The following is an 18,952-nucleotide window of genomic DNA, read 5'->3' as shown; positions in this document are numbered from 1 at the left end:
AGGCACATCCTCACAAGTCTTTACAGTAAATGTCAGAGAACATATTGGTGAAAACAGCATCAGCTTACATAGCACTCTAATGTGAGCTACACATTCAAAGGAGCAGAGGCAGCTGAAAAGTGAATCATACAAGGAAATAAATATTTCAGACCAGAACTAACGCGTCCTTTATCTGATAAAGCTAGTATTAACTTGCCACTCTCTCTGCTCAGGCCATATCCTTAAGGACTCAGAAGTGACCCCAGCTGACGACTCAGCACACACACATAGAGAGATAGCAGCAAGCAACAGCACAGCCAAATTTCTTGCTTTCTTCTTGGGGACATGAGCAGGCCCCACTCCTTTCACAGACTCAGGCTGGTAGGGGTTGGAAGGGACCTCTGGAGATCACCTAGTCCAACCCCCCTGCTAAAGCAGGATCACCTAGAGCAGGTTGCACAGGATCATGTCCCGGCAGGTTTTGAATATCTCCATAGAAGGAGACTCCACAGCCTCTCTGGGCAGCCTGTTCCAGTGCTCTGTCACCCTCAAAGTGAAGAAGTTTTACCTCATGTTCAGATGGAACTGCCTGTGTTCCAGTTTGTGCCCATTGACCCTTGTCCTGTTGCTGGGCACCATTGAAAACAGTCTGGCCCCATCCTCTTGACACCCACCCTTTAGATATTTATAACCATTGATCAGATCCCCTCCCAGTCTTCTCTTCTCCAGACTAAACAGACCCAGCTCTCTCAGCCTTTCCTCATACGAGAGATGCTCCAGTCCCCTAATCATCTTTGTAGCCCTCCGCTGGACTCTCTCCAGTAGTACCCTGTCTTTCTTGAGCTGGGGAGCCCAGAACTGGACACAGTACTCCAGATGTGGCCTCACCACGGCAGAGTAGAGGGGGAGGATAACCTCCCTCAACCTGCTGGCCACACTCTTCTGAATGTGCCCCAGGATACCATTGGCTTTCTTGGCCATAAGGGCACACTGCTGGCTCATAGAGAGCTTCTTGTCCACCAGGACTCCCAGGTCCTTCTCTGCAGAGCTGCTTCCCAGCAGGTCAACCCCTAACCTGTACTGCTTCTTGGGGTTATTCCTCCCTAGGTGCAGGACCCTACACTTGTCCTTGTAAAATTTCATTTGGCTCTGCTTTGCCCAATTCTTCCTTTCAAGCTAGGCCTATCTGCCACCTTGAACACTGTTACGTCCTTGCATGTTTGCTGCATCATTATCTGTCATTCCGCCTCACTCAGCGCTGGTTTACTTAAACAAAACAGGAAGGCACAATGTGCTGCAAGAACACTTGTTTCTGCTCTGCGACACTACCACTAGCAAAACACACTAATTAGGCAATCAGATCCAGAGCATGCAATGTCTTTTCCAACACTGGAAACTCACCTGGGGGCTGACAATTAGAGCAACAGGCATAATTTAATTAATGACCATAATTTATTTTTTGTTCCAAATTATCAACTTAAATACCAGTGCCATGACATAAGATCAAAAGATTGTAATTGCTGAATAACACTGTCAGCATATGTGTGCTCTAATACTTTTCTGGGAAAATGGTAAGAACTACTTAGTAAAATATATTTACCTATTAATTTAAAACATCTGAATAGCAAAACATTAATAACATTTAAATTCCTTTTACAGATTATTTACAAAAAAAGGACTTTATTCATACAAATACAATTATGCATTGTTCTTCTCATCCCGATCTGTACCCACATAAATTCCACAGTTAGTGGAGCTTTGCACATGAACGTCTCACTTCTGCTTCAGTTAATCTTGGGGACCTCACTGCACAGGCAGCTAGCAAAATTACGCCAGCCAGTTGCTTACACAGTGCATTCTTCTAAGAATAATTAAAATGCCAGTAATAACGCTATTTTCCTTTAACCCACTAATGCTAAAAAACATCAGGAATTAATTCTTGCAAAGCACCATGCAAGACACACACATGTAATGCTTAGAACTGTATTTCGTTATTTAGCAATGAGACAAGGGCTTTTTTTGGAAAAAAAAAAATAAGGTAGCTCATGCTAAACCATGAAGTACCTTCACAGTTACAGCTTAATGCAAAAATAGACCACACACTTCAAATACACAAGCCAGATGGGTCATTTCCAAGTGATGCTTTTTAACCATTTTTAATACATACTTACATATAGCACAGCTTCTAGTGCTTTAGTCATGTAACCAAACATGCTCATGTTAATAATGTTACATGTTGGTGAAGGGACATTAGTTTACAAGGTTTTATAGCTATTTCCATGGATATGACATTACCTTTGTCAAGTTGAACAGAATATTTCAAAATAAACAAGTCATCTTTTTAGTGCATGAACTGGAAAAACTGTTTAAGCTACAAACAGCAAGTAAAAAACAGGCATTATTTTCATCAGTAAATGAAGCTCACGACAGACAATTATTCAATAAAATACTTTTATTTCTGTACACAGTGTAAAGATGATGTACCATTCAACAAACATTATGTTCTACAGGAGCAGACTTGAATTTGCTTAACACTTCTAAAGTCACTTCGAGTGAGAGTCTCCCTGAGGTTAAGAAAGGTGTCTTATAACTGTATGTGACATCAATATTTAATCAGTGTTGTCAGGAAAAAGCAAAAAACCCGGAAAGATTTGGACATGGGTATTTAGTGGAAGAAGGACCCAACAGTACATGCTGAAAGCTATTAGACAAAGACATCACTGTGGTAACGTGACTGCTGCAAGATCATGACCAGTACTGCAAGTACAAGTAAGTGTTAGAGAAAAATTGGTGAGTGGGAGGGGAAACGATGACAGGTTTTGGAAAAAAAAAAAATCTAAGACAGGACACAAATGGAGGCGCAAACAAACTGTGATTTAGGAATGCTGTATGAAGACAGTAAGAATCAGATGCCTGGCCAGGGCATCTTAGATCAGACATTGATCTTAAAAAAACCAAACACAAAAACCCCCAAACACCCCAAAAAAAAAAAAAAAAAAAAAAAAAAGAAACATCGAACATCCTTACCCCATCACAGTTTGTTTTTTTTTTAAAAAAAAAGCTTCAGCCAGAAAGGTGACACAAACAGCACTCCTTGAATAAGCTTGTCCAGCAAGAAAGGAGGATGAAATTTCTAAGTCACCTAGACAAATAAAAAATTCACCTTAAAAACATATTATGCAACATTTTTCCAAATGGTGGCAGCAGCACATCCTGTGACCTGATCCAGCCACTACTGGAGCTGACTGTGAATTTTTCTACGTTGGATTGCAGATGAGGCCTTATAAGAGAGGCCCAACAGGACTGGGATTAGTTTTGCATTAACAAAATTTATAAACAAATTATGGCTAGTCTACTTTTGGGTTGAAAAGCAGCACTTAGTTGTAAGAGTAATTAGACACCAAACCCCTCAGTTAGAGAACTTTTTCAGTCTTGTTTCAGAGCAATGAGACAGTCATCCACAGTTCACAAACCAGAAAATCCTCTTGAAGGGAGCAGCCAAAAGGCAGTGAAGAAAACAGTCGAGGATAAAAAAGGCTCTGTGTAACAGAACTGGTAACTCCAACTCCAGGCCATCAAGGTGAAGAAGAACGGTTGTCTGTATTTTTGTCCTGTTATATTTCTAGCTGCATTGTAAAATTCCCTCGCCCCTCAAACCAACAGAAATAAAATGAGTGCTGTTATTTGCTTCATTGCAAAGCCCTCTTGTTCCAGTGTTTAGGTTAACAGATGCTCTTGGGTATTATTAGTTATATAGTTAAGACATGCAAAAGGTTTTTGAGATATGCCGTAACAGCCTTGCGTGAAAAAACTCACACTAAGGTGCACACTAAAAAGATTGCCTTATGATAAAAATACTTTTAATGAAAGATTTAAAATCCACATAACATTATAAATTAATAATACAAAATATTAAATATTAGAAATCTAGTGCCACTGACATAACTATCCACCTGTCTGCTTGGGCCACACCTAATCTCTCTTTTCAGCCTCAAATTCACTACTAATCCCAACCCTCCATCCTCTTATTTTAGCACATAGAAACTGCACCTCCTTTAGCCAGCCACTGTAAGAATTACACACTTGGCCCAAACTTACTTCTCTTCTGATATTTCCATTCTCTGTTAGGATTCCTCAAAATTACGTAGCTGGGATTTTTATAATTATTACCTTGTTTTATCAAATCCAAACCTTTAAGTTTTAAGCTGCATAGAGCACACCATCATTTTTATATCTGGTGACTTATCATCTGCCTGCCCCCCTGGAACTCCTGTGAGGTTTTGATTCTGTAAGATATGCATTCAGATGACATATTTGGGTTCTGTTTCTGAGGAATTCTTCCCTCTGCTTTCTTCTAAAGTACTTTTAATATTACTCTCACACACACAACCCTTAAGGAGAGGAATGCAATTTCCAACTTCAGAGAAGCTTTTTTTCGATAGGATAGTGTCCAGACAGGCCACACTGCCAAAACACTGCAACCTCATTCTGGCCTGCTTAGAAATCAAAAGGTAGCACAAAATTTAGATTTTCTCTATTGAATATCAGCAGGACAATAGATAAGGGCTGCTGTGTAAAATTACTATGACTCTCTCAGCCCAGTTTTGAATGGGCAATTTCAGATATTCACCACTTCATCACTATCAAGAAGGTCTGGCTATACATTTGTGACCTAACAGTAAAAGGTTTTCTCTCCCTTATAGAGCAGCTCTTCAGACTTTGTGCTCACACAGAGTGAATTAGGGAACACAGCAACCTGACCACTAGCTTCCTCCCTTCACTCAGAACAAAATCAAAGACATTCCCACCAAAAATTAATAAAATGGGGTTGTTTACACCAAACAGTGCTTCCCTTACACATTTAAAACAGTATGTTCCACCACACATCAGTATGCAAAGCCGCTAACACTGGCCTAAAATTCTTCACAGCTTGGGCTTGCCCAGTCTTATTATTTTGGAAAATAAATCTGTGTAGCAGTCACATCACACTATACGACAAAGTTTCAAATTACGGACTTTTTATCTCACCAGTTCAGTGCGCCAGAACTAATTAATATCTTTGTCATTCTCCTGCCATTAGGCGTCACTCTCTTCTATCGTGATCTTTATATTTCACCCTGGAATCATCAGACCAAGACTGTTAGCGGGAGAATATCCACCACAATTTGCCAAGTCCCTATCTAAAAAAATCAACCTTATTTCTTTGGTCAAGGAAAGATTTAGCGATGTGGCAGATAAAGTGCAAAGGATTGTTAGCATCACTTTGTATGTTTTTTGAAGTAAAATAAAAAAATAGTAGAAGAACAACTGAACTCCTGAAGGAGGTAATATAGGCTTTTTTCCACAGAGGAGTCGCTTCAGATTCTAAACCCCTCTATAACTAAGAACATTTTTTTAAAATAAGAGGAACCATAACAGGAGCACTAGTGGAACTAATTGCATGACCGCTCATGTGGGATCTACAAAGAAAATAATTCTACCAATCAATCAGCAATCTTTTCAAGGATGAAACAGGGTCAAACGTTCTATCGTTCCTTCTTGTATTTCACCAATTTCAAGTCTAGAAAGGACCACTATGATTACCTAGCTAGGCCACTGGTATAACGAATGCCTGCATCCCCACATGAATGTTTGTGGTGGATATGAACCTCCTCTCATACTAAGGGCAACCTGGAAACTACAACTCACTTTGACAGTGAACACTCAAACAATTATCTTCCTCAAGTGCACTTAAAAAAAAAAAAAAAACAAACCAAAACCCCCTACCCCAAACCCAGCCATGACTGCATTCTACCACTGACCAATTCAGCCACTTGGAATGATTTAATGGCACACAGGAACTAGGTACCCATGCATACCTAACTTGGGTCATAATTAATCTTAATAAACAATGTAATTTCCAGTATCAGTATCTCTGACATATGTGAAGTAGGATTCAAGCTAAACTTGATTCAAGCTGAGCTTAATAGACAAATTAACTGTAAAGCCACTTTGAAGCATTAGGACAAAGAATACCATTAGAGACCATGTCACTACTAAATCATGAAATATTGTCCAACCTGACAAAATTGTTGGTGTAATTCATAACTAAGAGGTTGAAGATCTTATGTGTATGCACATATGAAACACAAACAATGCTTTTTAATACTTCTGATCCAAGCAGAATACTACCAGCAAGAAATCACTGTGTTAATGAGCTTCTTCCAAAAGCTTCTAGTTCATGGGCAAAGAATTAGTCCATACTGTATTCTTCTGCTACCCTACTAGGAAACAGCTGTTTCAGTGTTATATCCTCTTCTTTTGATGTCTTTCACCATTTAGTTTTCCATTTTCCATTGCTTTATTTTCAAAGTTCCAGTCAGTTGGGCTGAGGAGTTGCTGAGTTTTTTTGTATGTCCAGTATGGGTTAAGTATTAGTGTAACAGCAAATAATCCCGAGAATAAAACAATAAAATGAACAAGTCCCAGATTTTCCATCACAGAATTCCAATTGAAAATACACACCCACCACATGTGGTAAGTAAGAATCATGCGGCAGTGAAACAGGTGGATCATCACCCACTGGTTTGCCTTCCAGAAAAAGGTATTAGCACAGCCAGCCTAGAAAAACAAGAACAGAAAGTATGCAGAAATGAGATTGTTACTTTAAGATAAGGCACTGAGCAATCTGTAGAACTAATGCAAATACCCAGCTTTCACATACACACACTGTCAGGCATTTTTTCTATATAAAGCTATGATATTCCACATGCATACAGCATCCCAAACTCAGAACAAATCTATACCGTCTCACTATCCACATGCGCACAGCATCACACAGAAACCTTTATGGAGGACTACAGAAATATCATCACGACAAAAGCAGGTATCACAATAACGTCAGTTAGATGAACATGGTTTTGCTGGAAAGCTAGCTAGACAAACCACGTGGCTCACCTATGGACAAGCGAGATGCATGAAAACTGTTACAAACATAATTTGAAAATTATCCCATTCTTACCTTTAGTAGCATCCAGGAAATGCATGTTGAGGGAGTACTCATCTCCAGCAGCATTCCCATCAAAGGCAGATAATGTCCAGATTTCACATTAATTACTAGACCAGCCAAGCCACCAAAAGCAAGCAAGTGATGAACTACCAAGAACACATCAAATGTTCTGAAAATAATGTTGGACATGTGAACAGCTACATTTTCAAGCAAGAAAAATCCAGCAGCTATCAAACAGTTAAACCAACTCCACTTCTGCTGTGAATACACTTTGTCAGCATGAAAAACAGGATCTATGAGCAAAGCCCATAACCCAGCAACACAACTCTGAAGTCCAAACACACCACGTGTGACCGCCATATTCCAAAACACCTTCTCCTTTGCATACAAGGCACGATAAGTGGTACTTATCCATGAAGACAACCAGTGAGACAGAAGAAATACTCCCAGGTAGATTAAAAAACCAGCAGCTAAAAATGTCAAACGAACTTCCCATAAGAGATAGTCCCAGTCAAAAATGGTCCCAAACACTGGATCATCATTTGTAGGATTCATTTCTTCTTTTTTACAGAGCAAAGCCTTGCAAGGGGCTTGACACTTCTCACCCACACTACAGTCTCCTTTATGCCTATTCAGTCTCTGCTGTTATGCAAACCAGAAACCATGAACTCTTCCATCTGGAACAAGGAGAAAAAAAATTATGTGAATTTTTAAGTCATCCATATACATAGCTTCCAAACCATAGAGAACTCACTTCCACTGCAGTTACAACTTTGGTCCTGTTGCCATTAGGCACAGTTATCCCAAAGACAGGTAGACAAACAAAACAAACTGAAGCAATTTGTTTAAGATTAACAACTGGCCTGCAAAATCTGTACTAGTACAAAATAACGCCCTGAAACAAAAACTGAAGAGGGCACAGGAAGAAGGCAAGAAAAAGGAAGAGAAAAAACAAGAAACAAACCATGTTTTCTTACTTATGAAACTTGCATTTCAACAGCAGTGCGCAGTTATTCTCCTACTCCATTGTTTTTCCCTCACTTATTTTCCACCACTTCCTACGGCTTTGAGTGCAATTCAGAATCTCAAATACAGATCCAAGGCATAAAATGACAAAAACTTAATCCAGTAAGCAGGACCACTTACACAGAAAAAGCCTTTTGGAATCATGTTTCAAAACAAGACTTTGCAATCAGTTTCTGAACATTAAACCAGCTTCCAACAAAAAACATATTCCAAAAATGCAAGAAGAGCAAGGAATGCAGACAAGCAACATTAATATGTATTATTAACATTAGTGTAATTAACTGCACAGCCCAGCAGTAAGTGCCTCAAGTTAGCTGAAACTTCCCTGAACACTGTGTAGTTCAAAACCAAAGATTTGTGGGGAGGGAAAACCCAGATAATACTGAAATATTTGAACACCGGCTCATTTTATGAACGATTTAGGCTATATCAGCATGACCACTGGACCCACTGCAGCCAGTAAATGCTCAGAACCACAATGCGTTTGTGAGTTTGGTGGGACCTAGATGAAAAAGCCACAACGACCACCGAGTGCAGAGCCCTTGATGAGATGCTCCCACCTTGCTCCACCGTGCAGCAAATGCCACCACGACTGCCCAGATCCTGTAGGGACCTACTCACCCTGACCTTTGCTCACAGATGCTCTGCTCCAAGACGACGGGTTTCGCTGGCAGCCCCGGTCCGAGGGCCCTACGCCCGCCCCACGGCCCCACACCTGACAAGACGGACTCGAAAGTGAAGTCCCATCAGTCCTGTCGTCGCCCCCACACATCTCCCGGGGGAAAACCGGGGTAAAACACACTAATCCGATGGCACGAACAGGCCCTGAACAAGGCGACTCACTACGGCAAGCCCTGGCTCCAGCAGGGCCGCGACAGCTCCTCCGCCCCCACACGAACACCGGCAGGAACACCCCCTCGTCCCCGTCCTTCCCCCGCAGCCGCCGAGCCCCTCACACGGACCTAGGGGGCCGGCCCCGGCGCACAGACCTCGCTCACACCCGCCGCTCCTCACCCACGGCGCTGCGCACGATGGCGGCCCGGCCCTTCCCGGCTCCAGGACTGCCCCGGGCGGCAAGCCGCCCTCACCGGCCTCCCGGGAGCGCCCGGTCCGACTCGACCCGGGAGGCCCGACCCGCCGCCGTTCCCACAACAACCGCCCTCAGCTGGGTGACCGCCATGCGCGCCCCTGCGCATGCGCCACACACACCGCCCCCGCCCCCTGCGTCCCGGCCCGCCGGCACGAACCACCGGACGCCGCGAGAAGGGGGGAAAGGCGGCTGTACCACTTGGGGGGGGGGGGGGCGCGGAGGTAGGCGCCCCGTGAGGTCGGTCCGACGGGGCGGGGGCGGAGGCAGGGCGGCAGGCAGCGGGCATGGGCCGCGTCAGAGGGGAGCCCTGTTTGCGGCGGGAAACAGCAGCCCTGTCACCGCCACTGAGAAGTTGATAATATTTAACAGACGCCTGGTCAACAATAAACAACAAGAAAAAAAGTAGCAGTGATGCCATACCTAATACCTTCTTTACCTGTAATTATCCAATTTCATTAAAGGCAGCAAATTATGAAATGAACGTCACAGAGTTCTGCTACATGATTCTCTCCATACCTGTGAAAATTGATGCTGTCATCCCAGTGACTCAGCCCAGCTGGATCCTGTGAGCACCACCGGGCGGGTCCACTGAACCCCATTGGGAGGGTGCCCCGGCTGTGCTCCAGGCCGCTGCCTCAGCGTTAGCCCGGCCTCCACACGCATGGCTGGCAGTGGCTGCAAGTTTCACCAGGGAAAACTCAGTCCTATAACGGACCAGGTGATTCCACCAAAAAGTGATCAAAAAATAAAATCAAGCCACAACTTCTCTTATACAGAGGATTGGCCTAGAAGATCCGAAATCCTCAGCTGGGTCTACTTGTGGTGAGAGACCTGAGCTGGGAAATCAGTCCTGGAAGCCTGATGGGTGCTCCATTCCCAGTCGGGCAGAGGGAAGTGCTGCCATTCCCTGTGGAAAAACGGGTCCTGCCACAGTAGCAGGGTACCTGGGCAGGAGGGGGCTTGTGCGTTTGCTTTTAATTGTTAATATGATAACCCTGTCCCTGAGCTCTGTGAAAAGTAAGATCTGTTCATATATCACCTCAGTAGTTTAGATACAGACAGCCAGTCTGAGCTGTTTATGGGAAACAACTGGGAACAAAATCTACTGCTTGTGTCTCCCTTTTAATGTGCTGGGTGTGAGGCATTACACCTTCCCTCCGAGCTCCTCTACAGACAGCCCTGAGGGACACCAGGGTTTGGCTGACGCCATGCCCGCACACCCAGACACTACCGGTGTGCCACTGGGGTGAGTCACAGGCCGGAGCACACCTACCACCTCATCTCTGCCCAGGAGGCCCAGGCTCAGCAGTAAATGCAGGGCAAGATATTTCAGCGAAAATACTTATTTCATGCAAAGGGCACACCCATGATCAAGTGAGAGGGTTCCTAATGGCATAGGCTAGCAAGTTGGTCTTGTAGACAGAAGGATTCATCTTTGCACAAAAGCGAGAGTAAATTTTTTTGCAAAGTTTTGCGATATGGTCAGAGCCGTTTACTAAATCCAAAGGTGGAAAAAGGCTGTAGGGCCTGAGAGGTGCTAAACAGAAGATTAGGAGGAGCTGTCAGTTGGGAAGTGCTTCCTAGCTGGTGGTGGATATTCATTTAATATCCTCTGTTCCCTAACATGCTGGACTTGTCCTGAGTAACATGAAAAGGATGAGAAAGCTGAACAAGCTGTTGGAAGAAATTGATGTCCCAAGTAACATGATGGGGCTGATGCACCAAGGGCATGTGTTTCAGCTTCCCCTAATTTTATTTTTCCCATAGCTGTCTTTAAAGAATTCCTTTAAATTGTAACACCTTGAGGCAGGAGATTTTTGTACTTCTATATAAGGAACTGTGATACTGTCACAGACAGGCTGTTGTCTTTCCTGGGCATTTTCCTTCCCTTTGATGGTTTTCTTGCCTTCTCAAGCAAAATCTCATTTTTTAATTGCTACCAGCCATAGCCATGATGTAATAGTTTAGTGTTACTTTCTGAGTCTACTGATACTACAACCATACTTAGTGACAACTTTTTAATAGGTGCCTCATTATGGTAATTATGATCACTTCAGGTATTTCCAAAGAGTTCTTTCATATTATGTCACATTCAGTTCTCCCTTTTACAGCCATTCTGGCTAGATGTTACAGCTTGCCCTGTCCAAATTTCCTGACTATCTGCACTGTCTCGGTTTTGGAAGACTTTCTGCGTATCTTCAGAATGCCACAAATGGCTGGAAGAGCAAAGAGCAGCTCCAGGCAGGGAGCCCTGCCTGCAGTCTGGATGTTTGGCTCCTTGTAGCTAAGAGTCTCTTTATACTGGTTTGGTAGTGCTTGCCTGCAGTCAAGAACTGAACAGGACTTTTTGCACTTTACAATATCTCCGTTTTGTTGCCTCAATGGCTACATCTATACAGCCCGTCACGTGGAGGCTGCCTTTTACCGTGCAACAGGGTGGCTACATCCCAGCTGCCCATTGAATATGATTTTAGCACACACTATCTCCCAAAACATCCATAGAAATGTTGGCTTCAGAAGCAGACTCCTGCTTCAAATGGGACCGATGTCCAATACCTAGGAACCATCTAGAAAAGTACGAGTTGGCACAGGCCAAACTTCTTCCAAGTAGTACACTAATAATTAAATATTGCATGCAGTAACGAATCAGTAGCTCCTCTGTTGTATTTACTAACATACATATAGCTGATGATAGTTAAAAATGTCTTCAGTTTTATCACTTTTTTTTCCTCCATTCCCCAAATTGGAGTGCCGCCATCGCAAGTCCTTCTTCTGCTCCCTGTACTTTCAGGGGCAGACTAGTACCCTCTCAGTGGTGTGAGAGCACCTTAAAGGCAGAGGCTTAGGAGATGTGTATGGAAGACACAAGGCCAACCGGTGAGACCTTCAGTGAGAGGGGAGCCTACAACTTGTGCACAGGCTGCAGGATGACTATAATAGTACATGTATGAGTGCTTCTGTGTATGTGTGTTGGACATATAGCCAACTGGTGCTTCTATTGCCATTGGCAGTGAGTTGGGAAATGTGTTTTTGGAGTGAGTTGAGAAAGCAGTTTCAACCCCATTATCAAATTAATCCATTCATTGCAGACAACTGTTTATCCTGTAAAGATTTGCCTTGGACATGTAGGGGCAGAAAGGTCCAGAATTCTGTCTTTTCCTATGGCAACAGAGGGCAGTTTTCTGTCTGCAGGACACATAGCATGATGGCAAAGTGGCCAGAAATTTTCTGTGGCAGCGGTGAAGGGATGAAGATTGGAAGGAATCCTGCCTGATGAGGCTGGTCTCTGACTATTTTATAGCGCGCTCTCATCCTCTGAGTAGCATATGAAGGAACTGAAGTTACTGCCTTAGGTTATCTTCATTCATTTTTTAGTTCCAGAGTACCAAAAACTTGTAGTCAGTGGTACTGTACGTTGAACTAAGTCCTACGAGTATAAAACCCGAGCTGGTAATCTTCCCAATAGAGGATGAAAAGTCTACTGCTACTTTAAAAGTAAAGACCTCGTTGACTTCTCAAAAGGTTTTAGCCCTCTGTTCCCAAAGTTTTAGAAAAGCTTGCACATTTGCAGACATAGATCCATGCATATACACACAACTTGTGCTGACCTGTCACGTAATATTATATTTTCAGTGACATGTTTCTTGAATTCTTTTTTTAAACTGAAATTTGCTTCTTTACCACCTATTAATCTGCGTTCAAATCTATGGGAGCTTTATTACTAATTGTGGGAGCTTTGCTTCAAGTCTGTGGGAGGTTTACTACATGCCTGCCTCAAGGAACTCCATAGCAATACCAGATGTGTAATCTCGCTTTGTTAATGTTTTATACATACTCTCAAAGTTCTCCTGATTCTTGTCCAACAAGTACTTACGCAATATTCCTACATGCAAACTACAGTTATTCCAAGGAGCACTTTGAACATGCTTGTTTAAGGCATTTTTCCTCTCAGCTACTAGGAAGCATGCTCAACTTCCTTCAGAAAGCCTGTATTACAAAGTTTTTGTGTGTGCCAAGGATTCAGAAAGTTTTTACGTTGCATAACATATTCATCTAGCCAGGCTGGTTTGCTTTCCTCAGTACTTGGGAGATCAGCGCTAGTTTCTACAAACACTTTTTCTACTTCACTTATGGTCAGTTTTAAATGAGTTAATCAACTTTAACTCCTTGTGCTTCAGAACAGATAGTGATAATAGTTGCCTTTATGAAGCACTTGATACTCTCAAAATTTAAAAAAATTCAGATTTGCTAAGCATCCAGATTTGGAGATAACAGTTGTGGAGAAGATAGCAACTATGAAACCAGCTGCTTCTGCCTGCTTGAATCTCTCATGATCAGAGGGCTGGAGCACCTCTCGTGTGAAGACAGGCTGAGACAGTTGGGGTTGTTTAGCCTGGAGAAGAGAAGGCTCCAGGAAGACCTTATTGCAGCCTTCCAGTACCTGAAAGGGACCTACAAGAAAGCTGGAGAGGGACTGTTTACAAGGGTATGTAGTGACAGGACAAGGGGTAATGGGTTCAAGCTGAAGGAGGGTTGATTTAGATTAGATACTAGGAAGAAATTCTTCACTGTGAGGGTGGTGAGGCACTGGAACAGGTTGCCCAGAGAAGTTGCGGATGTCCCCATCCCTAGAAGTGTTCAAGGCCAGGTTGGATGGGGCTTTGGGCAACGTGGTCTAGTAGAGGGTGTCCCTGCTCATGGCAGGGGTTTGGAAGTAGATGATCTTTGAGGTCCCTTCCAACCCAAACCATTCTATGATTCATATGATTCTATGATTTCCATATAATTCAAATAATGTAGAAAAACTGGAGATTGTTTGCTCAGTCCCTCTCAAGATTATCCCTCCCCCCCCCCCCTTTTTTTTTTCTATACAAACATTTTATGAAAATGCTGGAGATGTACAACCACTGTTGACTAGTGACGTATATCCCAGTCTCACTAAAAAAGCTCTATTGGGTGTAGACACAGTTCAGGATGTTTATCATACCCATGTTGACGTCTGGCCATTCCCTGTCCACTACTTAATTGGACCTCAACAAGTACAGCCCTTAGGCAAATATTCCTTCACTATTTCCTCCCTTCTCATTCTTTTACTTCCATTCAAGGCAAGAAATCCTACCTTTTTAAATTCTAATCCTAATTTATTTCCATTTTTATACAAGACTCTCTCAAGCTCTCTCCTGCTTGGTCCAACCATTTCTCTCAAGAATTTCTCTAAATCTCAACTTTCTCCTGTTAGCCCTGCAATTAATCTGCAATGCATAAGACGTTGCTGCTTCACCTCTTGTCTGCTTAAGTTCACACGTTGCTCCAAAGCCTTCTTATTGTCTTTCCATTTTGTAAGCTCCTTTGTATATTCCATGTACCATAAACATGTCTCTTGAATCACTACTTAAATATATGTCATCATCTAATTTTTTTCTCCCTCTTCTCCCTAACTCTGTTAGAGCCCCGGCGAGTCAATGCCTTTTTATGCTTCTCCCTGAGGATTTTCACATCCTTGTGCCCAGCATCACCAGTGCCACTGGTGACACTATAACCACTTTTTTTACCCCATAGGAATAATAAATAAGAATAATACCGACTGTATCCAGTCCTGGATGTAAGTTCCTCAGTTGCTTCTGGTTGGCTTCAGGTAACTAGCATGAAGTGATGACATAAGCTTGGGTTCACAGTTGAACCTTTTTATTCCTCCCTCACCAAGCCACATGTCTTAACAATGTTCACTGGAACAAGTTATTCTGCCTTAGTAGTTAGGCTCTTGCTTCACAGCCATAGTCATGAAGGTTAGTCTAACTGGTGTTTCAGGTTTACCCAGAATCTCTAGTTCTTCCTTCTCCTTTCTCACACAGGTACCTCTGGTGCCTCTTCAGGAATCAAAGGAAAATCCTATGTCTGTCTCAGGGAATATATGCTCATCATTTTGGAGTTTTATGTAGCTCCAGGTAGTCTCACCTGAATAGAAACTAGGGACTTTACCAGTAGGCGAAATGATATTTGTCAAATTAGAGCAGTCAGTGACTGGCTTACCAGTGGGTCTTTAGCAAGGGTTTGATCCCAGATTACGACCTCAGACCATCTTTCAGTTGGATCTGTAGATAGCTTCAAACAGTTCCTGTGAAAACTATCTGAGATGAAGTCAAGGACCTTACACTTACTGCTTGGCAATGGTGAGCAGAAACCAGGAACATTTCTGTGGCCTCAGTCAGTAATCTCATAAATTTGCTTTTGGGGATTTCAGTAAAATGGCAGCAAATCCATCATATTGACAAGGTTCTCAACAGCTTAAATTACTTATTGGAATAAGCACTCCATAAGCATTAAAGAGGATGGAAGATGACAAGCTATTTTCCTGTTTTCAGCTTCATCCAAGTGGAGACATTCAGGTATTTCCCAAGTTGCAGTACTGTGCAATAATGACAACAGTATAAAGCAACAATTAATATTAGAAATGGAGAACAAATGAAAAATTACTTTTGTTAAAACATCCTGCTAGGGATAGTTGGGAGAAATGTAAGATATGTGCAAAACAGCAGCTGAGAATGAACTTCTTTCATGGCAGGTTATTCTAGACTTGCAAAAGATGGAAAGCCTTTTTTACGTAGTCTATTTAAATTTATTTAGAATAAGAAGATTCTTACCATTTACTTCAGATATTCCTAAAAATAAATTCTACAAACCCATATTGATGTAAGTAAACAGAAGTTAGCCAGGCTTTTTTAATATTTAATACAGTTTGTAATTTAACTAAGCCTCTGGTGCTGAAAAACCTTCCTAATACCTTCTTTCTCTCTAAAGCTAGCTTTATATGCAGTGGTCAAGAGTCAAGCATTTGATGTCTGCCACAAATCTGTCAGAGTGTTAAATGAGCCTGGAGTTTTCATCACAGTCTGCTATTTACTGCATTATAGAAACTCTGTGGTGTGCTGAAACAGAAGGCACCATCCAGCACATGACCAGTGAATTGATTTATATCAATTCACAGTCAGGCCCTGTATGGGCTTTTTCCATTTCTTTGTATTCCATCCTTCCTGAATATTCACTTTCAGTAAAATGTAAACTGTCCTTTACACTATTTCACTAGACTCTTGCATACTACAGTAGGTTTGTCAGATAGTTTAATGTGAAGTGGAAAACTTAAGCCTTCCATTCACAAGAGTCATATCCACAGAGGGGAAAGAATGTATTTCAAGGGTGAGAAGAGAAGAAAAGAAAGAGAAATGTGGCAGAGAATTCTCTGCCAAGATATCCTCTCATATTTCTTGCAAGCTTACTCAAAACCCCACTGAAATAAATTGTAACAGGTTATGGATATAATCCATTATAGTATAATTTGGAGTATTTTAAGGAGATTTAAAGGAAAACACACAATCAACAAATGATAAAATTTAAAGGAAATAAGGTTTTATGTAATCTTACCCTTTCCACATCAGCCCACAGAAGATTTTCATGGTACCTTCTGAAGCAGTTGGTGGGTTTCATCCCAAGTAAATATGTTCTTAAAAGTTTCACAAAAATCAGTAGAAAGGAGGTCCCAATTAGTATCCCATGAAAAGAAAGGCTGCACCACAAAACAGCAGTTCTCTGTCCTGTTTGGCTACAGGCCCATCAGTTACCACAGAGAGCCCAAAACCAACAGCACCTCACTAGATGCAGCCACAGGGGCAGCTCACTCTGCAAGTTGCTAAGGACCATGCAAGACAGCCGGCACTAATATTTTACAGAAGTATGAGAGAAAGTTAATCACAGGAAACACGTTCCCTTTGCCTTGCTTCTCTCAAAACAATTTGATTTTGTGATTAGTAATGGGTACTCAGAAGCACGAACAGGCTTTTTAAGCCTAGTTCTCAGAAAAATTCACACCCAACTTTATAAAGAGTTCAGTGGGATTCCTCATAGCAAAAAACATGAGTAAGTCTTTGTGGACTGAGGCTGTAATCTATTAAATCTATGTGTAAATATTTCCTCATGTTAGGTGACTAGCGAGCTATGGAAGGAGCCAGTTTTTAGTGGTCTGAAGGCTAAGCTGTGCTACAGTTACTTACCCACCCTCCTTTCTTTGAAAACAGTGATGCTACAGCACAACACTTTACCTGTTTATTAGGTATGCACAGTATGTTGGAGAGGTGTTTGTTACTGTTTGTTGCATCCTTTTACTTCAAAAGACTTAGACATTTGAAAATATAGCACAAGGAAAATTAGAATATATTCTGCATAATTTTGCAGTTTTACACTGATAGAGACCTCGGTGTAATGATTAACTTCCTACTAGATGCGGTCTTCTCACTTGTATAGAACTCGACAACTTCCCTAAGTGTGAAGTCACCCTGGTTTTCTTGTTCCTGAAAAAAGGATCCCCATTCTTTAAATATTTGTTTTAACTGATTCTTAGTCTTCCTATATCTTCTAAGACATTATTTTGCAATCAATTATGTTAATAAGGGAAAAGCCCCATTGAGAGTTTTAATAGAGGTCTTCACTGTAACCAGACTACATTTTTTTCTACAAAGGTCACAGTCCAGACTGAACTTTGTACTGAAGTTGCTATTTTTGTGAATCAACAGAAAAGTGATACCTGCTTACACAAGCTACAGAAATCAATGGCCCTAATTCTTTACCAGTTATTTGAAAAAGAAAACCAAAACCCCTATGCATCGGGCATATCTTCTATATAAGGAATCCAAATGAAATAAATGTCTGAAAAAAAGAGAACAAACCGAAGGCAGAAGAAGCCAATTAATTAGTCATCACCTCTGCTATAAGGAGACAGTTTTGACAGTGGCAAGGTGCAGGATCTCTGCTGTTCCAGCATCTCCAACAGATAGGCTATTATCAGAAACTAGATTTTAGCTGCCAAGTAATTCTAATTCTGATTTGGTCTTGAGACAATTCCAGGTTTCCTAAGGGACAAGTGTAAGATCTTTCAGGAAACATTTTTGCAGCTCAGGAACAGAAAAGGTGTAATGGCTGTGCAGAATGAAACCCCCCTTAAGGTCTTTCAGCAGGAGTGAGCTCATTTTTCCCCATAAAATGAAACCTAAATTTACCTACACTACCAGAAATCAAGCTGACTACCAAGGAGATAGCAGGTGTGCTCATGAAATCGTTTTAGGAGAGTTACTGAGCATTCAACCCTTCAGCACATATAAAGGGACTCTGCACTGACAACACAATAGATTTCCATTCGCTAAGGTTATAGTTTCATTCTGCTGGAGTCACTGGATTTCAAACTGCATGCCAAGAGAATCAGATTAATCATTACCACTGCAGAAGAGGATAAACTCAAAGACAAAAAAATTACTGTGAGTACTTCAGAACGACAGATTTCTGAGGAAATCTGATCATCAACAACATATTGCAACAGCAATAAGTAATAAAATACCGACTTTGCCTGAAGCCCAAACATAGGGATCCAGATACATGCTTCTTATTTTACCCCATTTAAGTAGTTATACATTCCCCATTCTCCATGTCATATTCAATGCAGAGCTGGCATTGATAGCTGGAAGCTGCATGAAAGAAGTGAATACATTGGCCATAACAACAAATCATTTAAATGCAATCTATTAAATTAAGTTTTTGTGACTTGAGTTACTGTGCACTTGCAAACTCATCGTCTATCACAGAAGGTGAATTTTTCATGAACGGGCCTGAAGAATGGAAATTAGAAAATACCTCCAGCTTCTTCCAAATAACAGTCAGGAATGAGTTCAAGCACTAATTAGAGCGGTACTGCTGCATAACAGAAGTCACAATATGATCAAGACCAGTGTCTTTAGAAGTGAGTGGGGAGTGACTAAGAACAAAGAAGAGAGGTTTTAGACTGCTCGATGGGGAAATTAAAATTCAGCATTAATGGGGAAAAATGC

General features: G+C 41.8%; 1 protein-coding gene across 6 annotated transcripts; it reads right to left on the bottom strand.

Annotated features, from left to right (window-relative positions):
- Nucleotides 1-3,817: 3,817 nt before the first annotated feature.
- Nucleotides 3,818-16,526, bottom strand: LOC129200358 (protein CLN8-like). Of its 6 annotated transcripts, none has more exons than XM_054811695.1 (3): nucleotides 16,503-16,526; nucleotides 6,980-7,644; nucleotides 3,818-6,579 (listed from the first exon to the last, which is right to left on the bottom strand). In XM_054811695.1, the coding sequence occupies exons 2-3, from the start codon at nucleotides 7,520-7,522 to the stop codon at nucleotides 6,265-6,267; spliced, it is 858 nt and encodes a 285-aa protein (XP_054667670.1). In that variant the 5' UTR covers nucleotides 7,523-7,644; nucleotides 16,503-16,526; the 3' UTR covers nucleotides 3,818-6,264. The 6 variants fall into 6 exon arrangements, with proteins under 6 accessions (XP_054667670.1, XP_054667665.1, XP_054667667.1 ...); XM_054811690.1 differs by lacking the exon at nucleotides 16,503-16,526 and adding an exon at nucleotides 8,983-9,186; XM_054811692.1 differs by lacking the exon at nucleotides 16,503-16,526 and adding an exon at nucleotides 9,008-9,186.
- Between the last annotated feature and the right edge of the window lie 2,426 nt (nucleotides 16,527-18,952).

Source organism: Grus americana, unplaced genomic scaffold (genome assembly GCF_028858705.1).
Source record: "Grus americana isolate bGruAme1 unplaced genomic scaffold, bGruAme1.mat H_69, whole genome shotgun sequence".
NCBI lineage: Eukaryota > Metazoa > Chordata > Aves > Gruiformes > Gruidae > Grus > Grus americana.
Note: the sequence above shows the minus strand (reverse complement) of the source record. Positions and strands in the feature narration are given on the sequence as shown.

Bases quoted from the DNA above. Each gene is read 5' to 3' on its own strand.
- LOC129200358 (XM_054811695.1), bottom strand. From the start codon at position 7,522: ATGAATCCTACAAATGATGATCCAGTGTTTGGGACCATTTTTGACTGG. The intron at 6,580-6,979 runs GTAAGAATGGGA...TTGTTTTTCTAG, and splicing joins TTTCCTGGATGCTACTAAAG to GCTGGCTGTGCTAATACCTT.